Source organism: Pinus tabuliformis, chromosome 9 (assembly GCF_031772625.1).
Source record: "Pinus tabuliformis cultivar Carrire ecotype Pingquan chromosome 9, CPIR1, whole genome shotgun sequence".
Lineage (NCBI taxonomy): Eukaryota > Viridiplantae > Streptophyta > Pinopsida > Pinales > Pinaceae > Pinus > Pinus tabuliformis.
In genome coordinates, this window is record NC_142307.1 from 543,683,817 (window position 1) to 543,691,699 (window position 7,883).

General features: G+C 37.0%; 1 protein-coding gene across 1 annotated transcript; it reads right to left on the reverse strand.

The window, feature by feature from the left end:
• Positions 1-539: 539 nt before the first annotated feature.
• LOC149149667 (double-stranded RNA-binding protein 6-like) lies at positions 540-7,122 on the reverse strand. Its single transcript, XM_089439003.1, has 4 exons — positions 6,222-7,122; positions 4,818-5,040; positions 4,078-4,685; positions 540-1,000 (listed from the first exon to the last, which is right to left on the reverse strand). Exons 1-3 carry the CDS (start codon positions 6,453-6,455, stop codon positions 4,456-4,458), a joined length of 687 nt encoding a protein of 228 aa, XP_089295129.1. The 5' UTR covers positions 6,456-7,122; the 3' UTR covers positions 540-1,000; positions 4,078-4,455.
• Positions 7,123-7,883: the final 761 nt, after the last annotated feature.

Here is a 7,883-nt window from a genome sequence, read left to right on the forward strand (position 1 = left end):
AAAGCATTCACACGGTTGAAATAAGTCTATTACCTATCATTATTGTTGTACCCCTAGTGAGAGATGAATCGGTAGAAGTTATACATCCAAAATACTACAAATATGATTTCTCTACTTAATTTTTCAACATTTAAATGCATGGAAACAATATTTTAGGAATGTCACAAAATTGTTAAATTTACAAGATCATTTTACATATTTGAATATTATATAGGAGTTGTCTTTAGTGTGACTTTTTGGACTTTCCGGTGCCCGAATCCGGCAGAAAATTTGGAGGTAAAATCTTGATGTGTTATTTAAACTGGTTTTTTCATATATGGATTCAACACCTTTAAAAATCCCTAGAACACTTCGATTGTGCAGGGGTTACCCATTAAGATTCCAAAAAATATCAATAAAGACAACTCAGAATTTATATTTTTAGATATTTTATCCATATTTCACTTACCATTTGGTATGTATATTTATACATGGTTGTCAACAATTTCTCCTAAGGCAATTCAGTCACACAAATAAAAGCAACATGCACACTTCCAATGTTCAGTGTGACAAAAAAACCTCTTAGCAGAATGTGAAACGAAAACATTAACCATCCAGAGATTATGTTACGATGGATAATTAAGATACAGAATCTCTTCTATAGGACCAACGGCTGAAGTTTTGAATCCAATGAAGTTTACTCAGTAAAATAAGCATTCCTATATATATAGACACGTGTTTGTATACACAATGCAGAAAAACATAATCAACATCTGCAAAAATGTCCATCTTTCCGTAGGTGGGCCTCCTGAGACATTCTAACAGATCAGTTATTTATTTACATGATTGGGTAAAGTCGTCAATGCCATCAGCATAACAAGGACAACAAAATTGTGACAAGATGCCGCTGCCAAAGTGCCTAGTTGATTGAAACTAAGACAACAACAAAATTGTGACAGATGCCCAAGTGCGTAGTTGAAACCAAGACCTTGCTTGTCCGATCATCAGCAAGAGAACAAACCTGAAAAGATGTCATCACCACAAGGATCAAATTGTCAGTGAATGAAGTCAACATAATAAGACAATAAAACCAACCACCAATAACAGAGGTTATTTCATGATCAACTCTTCCAGTACCATAGCATTAGAGAGCATCCAAAAACCATGAATAGAATGGGATTCGAATCACTGATAATAGAATTGCAATTTAAGAGTGCGAGAAAGCCAACACGTGAAACCTCTAAGAATCTCATACATTAATAAGACAATAAACCCAACAACCAATAACAGAGGTTATTTCATGATCAACTCTTCCAGTACCATGCAAAACTAATGGATTAAGATAGGGCATCCAAAAACCATGAATAGAACGGGACTCGAATCACTGAGAAAAGAATTGCAATTTAAGAGTGCGAGAAAGCCAACACGTGAAATCTCTAAGAATCTCATACATCAATATCATACACCCCATAAGTCTGGTTCAAATGAAAATTGCATCACTGCATTCTCCCTGTATGTAACTAACCTACCCTGCAAAGCAAATTATGCTCTCAACTGCTGCATGAGGCTCATTTTAGGCCTAATACATTGTCCATCTCACAGACATTACAGAATCAAAATCTAGAAGTTGATATAAAGAAAAAACAGAATTTGGAGTGTATCCTTAAACAAAAACGACGACAAAAATTCTTCTCAAGCAATACGACAAGATGAACCCCACCTTTCTCTAAAATAGTTCATTTCGAGTTCAAATCCATTGTTTCTCTCAAAGCCTATTTTGAAATGAATATTTCTAGCTTTTGCAGGCAAACCAGCAAGAAAAGAATCATTCCCAAGGCATGCAGTACAAGGTAAAACTCCTATTTCCGTTGCTATAGTCTAAATGTTATATATATGTTAATTTTAGATAACAATAGTATATTCTATGCTTAGCAGCCCAATAACGATTTCCAATTATTTCCAGTAGCAATCACATTGACAGTAAATGCAGATAGAACATAAAACAAATGCAGAAGACCAGCCAAGACAAGAGGACACCAGATTTAGCAGATGCCAAACCCCAATTTGGGGAAAACCCTTTGATCAAATCTTCTTATTATTATTCAATAGTTCAGCAAAGAGAGAGTAAAAAAGTCAAATAGACTAGCCCAATACAAAGTCAAATCAACCTGTCAAATTCTGCAGTCAAACTTCAGCCCTAACCAGAAAGTCAACTTTAGTCAAAACAACAATAATTGCTTGATGAAAGATAAATATAACAAAGAAGTAAAAGAAGCCAACATAATTCACTAGTAGTTATCAAGAAAGAGAAATCTAATCGTAACTCTACTAGCATTGATTTCTCAACATTTATTTCATAAACTGAGGAACAATATCCATATTGCTGCCATCATGACCTTTGTATCCTTCTATGATAATAATGGAGAAGTTGCTACAGGTTCTAAAGGATTTCTACTAATGCAAATTGCTTCTTTGATATTTTAATGACTCCTTTCTTTCTTCGATATGTTCTTCGATTCTTTATCCTTTATCACAGTGATCATGTCTCCATTGGTTTTGAGGTGGTTGAACCTTGTAGTAATGATTATATTCTTGTACTTTCTTCGGACCTTTTCTGTGCCTTCTTGAATCGGGAGATCGGACCTCAAGAGTTAGTGTTTTCCTTTAGTTGTCTTCAATGTATAGGTCAGGGAGTAATTGTATTTCCTTCTTGCCAATAAGGTGATCTTCAACCTTCTTCCACCATAGCTCTGATAACATGTTGAGAAATCCAATTGGGTGGCAAGTTAATTGATTTCTCGTATTATGACATTATCTTGTGATGTTTCATTATTAGTTTTTCTTCTTTCAATTTATCTTATTCTTATCATCAAGACTAATGTCAATCAATAAATAGAAGAGGACACGAGATATAGGCACGCAGCCAGGGCAAAACCCCTGCGTAGGGTAAAACCTAGTCAAGAACTCTTCCTTCCTTCAGAAAGCAAGTTCTTGTGCAGGGTGTTCCAAGAAATAAATACCTCAATAACATAATAGAAATTGCCTAGTCAATGGGGTAGGCACTTTCTAAAATGAAAATCGGATCTCTGGGACATACACTGCCGGGTATGTCCTCATAGTGGAACGCACCACCTAGGCATGTATGCATGAGTGGATATGGTGGATGAGATGGAGGGTCAAAACCATGTGCTCTAGGTACTTGTGGAAATGGGTCCACATCAAAATCATGATCTCTCCTCAAAATATACGCAAGTGGACCTCCTTTGACCAAGTCAAACCATCAATACTCAATTCAAATGTGTAAGGTGTGAACAAGGTTATGCAAGGAGTATGTCCTCATAGTGGAACGCACCACCTAGGTATGTATGCATGAGTGGATATGGTGGATGAGATGGAGGGTCAAAACCCTAAGGTGCCATCCAGTCAACCTAATGTTCAACAACCTCCTCAAATCTCGTGCCAAAGGATAAGCATAAGCATGGATAAGGTTGGCACATGTGAACAAGGCTAAATTGAAGCTAGGGAGAATTGGTTTTTTTGTTCATTGCCTCAACATGTGTGCCAAAAGGGAAGTGATAAAGTTTTGTATCCCATGTGTATAAGTTGTGTTCTTAGTGAAAGATTAAAAAATAAAACTCAGGGAAATAGCCTCAATGAATTAGAAACCTCATTGTAACAATTTACAACTTACACTCGGCTTAGTTTGAGCTTCTTGTTGATTTTTCAGATTTGGTTATTTTGGCCAAAGTTTCACTTGTAGTCATTTGTGCTTATTTTTGAAAATCTTTCAGCATGTTTATTGTGATTGCAGCTTTCAAATTCCAAAATAAATTGCATGTGACAAACAAGGAATCAGAAAGGTTTTCAACATGAAAACGTATATGTAAAACTACTAGGAAACATCTCCTAGATATTTTCAAAATTTTAAAACATAAAGGCCATTGACATAATGTAAAAGTTGTTTTACTTTATTCTTTCAATTATGAGAGCAGGCCAACAGACTTATGAGTTATAAAATCCAATCTAAGGAAATATAACAAGAGTTAAAATAAAATCAGAGATTTGTAAAATATGAATAAATTTTGTATTGTCACGTACCAATGCCAGGCAGACTGAAAATGAACTCTCTTGGCTGCGTCAAGCTGTGCCATCGCTCTTCCTCACTTTGGCCTTGTTCTTCTTTTTAAGTTTTTTCTTTCTCTCAGACATATGTTCAGCATCCTCATGTTCACTTCTAATCCTCTTGACAATCGATTCTGTTAAAACAACCTCTTGACTGCCTTGTTGCATCCCTTCAAGCTGCTTAAATCCATGTTCCTTATTTTGAATGAGGTCTGTCATTTCCTCTTTCAATCCATGTTGTTCGACCAGTATAGGATCCTGTTGAGGCTTTTCTTTGCATCATTTATACTTGGCTTACCATTTTCAACTTCACCCGAATCCTTCACCATTGATTTTTCTGAAGCCCCTCCAACTTCACATGGGGTTCTCCACATTTATCTTTTCTGGAACAGTAGGAACATCCTTAACATTCAACTTTTCTGTATTTTCAGCTGAATGAGAACCCGTTCCTACCAATAGTTGATTATTAGATGTACTGTTATCAGTAGGTAGCTTTGATACAGCATTGGTGACCTTGAATTCCTGCTTAGAATCATTGTTTTGTTTGGTTTCATCATGAAGTTCAATCTGTGGAAAAGAATTGCCTGAAAAGAGAATCTAATGGATCAACAAATCTAAATAGCACAATGGAGAGAAGGAAACTAACAATATTACAAATTACATAGAGATAACTAAGGAGAATGCAAATAATTTGTTTTCTATCTACAGCAACTCACAATCTTGGGTGCGAATTGATCGGATTGCTTCATATGCAGCGTTTCTTGCGGCCTCCTTCTTATTGTTTCCAGGAGCTCCGGTGTACGACTCCCCGTTAATCTCTACAGTTGCTGTAAAAGTTGGGCAGTGTGCGATTCCTTCCTTTGTAAATTGATAAGTAGGAAGTGGAATGTTCTTTTTTACAGCAACCTCGCTGAGCACGTTCTTGAGTAGTCTTGTCTCCTGCTTGGTCATCAAAAATAACACAGACAAATTTACAACCCTCCAACATATTCAAACTCATTAGGTTTGGTAATGAATGAACAAACTCTTTACCAGATTGACAAAGGTCTCGAGTGTTCGAGGATGCATGCTAAGACTTGTTCACCACTTGACCATCAAATGGAACTCATTACATCTAGCTCATTATGACATGTTCTGGATCAACTAGGACCCAGGTGCTTATATATGCATCTAAAGTTTCCATTCTATGAGAAGACCACCTCATACTGACTCGGAGAGAAAAACAGTATAATATATAACAAGAAGCTATCTCCATGCTTCCACAAAGTGACATGGCATGTTCAGATATCATTGTGGCCCATAAATAAGGATTTTCAGCTATCATTGTGGCACATGCATCATAAATAAGGATGTTCATATATCATTTTGGCACATGCTGTACCGAAGGAGTACTGAACAGTATAATATATAACAAGAAGCCATCTCCGTGCTTCCACAAAATGGCAGAGGAAAACGTCCAGATATCATTGCGGCACATGCATAGTTAAGGATGTTCAGATATCATTGTGGCACATACTGCGCCAAACGAGTACTGAACAGTATAATATATAACAAGAAGCCATCTCCATTCTTCCACAAAATGGCAGAGGAAAATGTTCAGATATCATTGCGGCACGTGCATAAATAAGGATGTTCAGATATCATTGTGGCACATGCTGTGCCGAATGAGTACCGAGCAGTATAATATATAACAAGAAGCCATCTCCATGCTCCCACAAAATGGCAGAGGAAAATGTTCAGTTATCATTGCGGCAAATGCATAAATAAAGATATTCAGATATCATTATGGTACATACTCTGCCGAAAGAGTACTGAGCAGTATAATATAAAACAAGCCATATCCATACTTTGGCAGAGGAAAATGTTCAGAATTTAATTCTACTAAAACAGAGAATTTGCCAGAGGCCCAGAACAGAACAGAACAGAAACATTTTTTGGGTTACTGGGTAATGATTTAAGACATATTCGTTAATATACTACACAGCAACAAGCTGGATACAGTCTCAAACTTCTGTCGCAGTGTTTTCGGAGAAAAATAGAAGGAAATCGCATAAATCAGATACAGCATATTCCATGGCCCTAGAAAACATTTTGGGCATTTGGGTGGAAGTCAATCTTACTTTAAAGTGGATATCCAACCCCAGCTTATGCAAATCTTCAACCGCTACCTGCGCAGCGGCGTTCTCTGCTTCCTTCTTATATTTGAATCCTGGAGGCGAATCATATCGTGCGCCGTTCACTGTCACACTGCACTTGAACTCAGGAAGATGGTCTTGGCCTTCATTTACGGTCGTGTAAACTGGCAAAGGCAAAGAAGTCTTCTGGGCGTACTCTTGTAACCTGTTTTTGAACATTTCCGCAGCAGGGCAAAGGGATCGAAATGCAGAAATGAGGTCGAGAGAAAAAAGGAGAAAAGAGTGTGGAACAGAGAAGCTAGGGTTAATGCGGGCTCCCAATATCCTAATATAATTTCTCCCAACCGTGATAAATTTACTGGGGTTTAACAAAACTGGAGGAATTACGACCCATATGAATTCACGAAATTAGAGGAACACATGGACATTAATTTTGGAAAAACTGTATTTCTATTATAGACAGCCTCTGTATTCTTCAATGATACCAGTCGAGCTGAGAGGTCTGTGTAATTTGGTATTTTAACAGAACACAGGGAATGCATTTGTCAAGTCACGCGGAATGCATTTGTCAGTCATACCCTAGGCGTGGATTTAAGAACAGTTAGGTCTCTGTAATTTGACAGAAAGTTGGATGGCTTCATTGGTAATTGGAAAGATATGAATGCATTTGTCAGGTCACATTGAATACCCTAGGCGTGGATTTAAGAACAGTTAGTCTGTGTAATTTGACAGAAAGTTAGATGGCTTCATTGGTAATTGGAAAGATATGAATGCATTTGTCAGGTCACATTGAATACATGTGAACTCATACACATATTTCGGTCACACACTAGGCGTGGATTTAAGAATAGTTAGCATAACGTTTTCACGGCCACCTTGCCCGAAAGCTGGGAAAATGCTATTTCCACCTCTATTACATATTAAATGAGCCCTGACATGTGAGGGGATACCGATATATAACGCCCGCCTTCGTGGCTGGAGGAAAAGAAAAAAACGGCGGCGTTATATATCGGTATCCACCTCACATGTCAGGCCTCATTTAATATGTAATAGAGGTGGAAATAGCATTTTCCCGAAAGGAAAATGCTATTTCCACCTCTATTACATATTAAATGAGGCCTGACATGTGAGGGGATACCGATATATAACGCCCGCCTTCGTGGCTGGAGGAAAAGAAAAAAACGGCGGCGTTATATATCGGTATCCACCTCACATGTCAGGCCTCATTTAATATGTAATAGAGGTGGAAATAGCATTTTCCCGAAAGCTGGGTATGCTAGTACCTTGACATTTGGTGGTACCAAAAATCCCCTGGACCGATAGGCTTTAAGTAATATTTTAATAACTTTATGTACCGCCTAAACGGGAGTATAATTTACTGTACGTAGAGAATCTTGATGCTTTATCTATAAGGTCACAATTTTGTAGGATGGCGTGAATTTTATTGATGCAAATTGTAACTTGTTTAGACATAAAATTTCTTGTATTTACATTGTTAAAAATGTATAATTATATTATTAGAAATGTATAATTATATTATTAGAGTAGTTACCGGTATGTTTAAATATTAGGAAAATTTGGAATATGTTTTAAAATTGTAAGGAAACATGTTAATTGCTCAAGGTTTAAAGGTATCTGGTAGGAGTG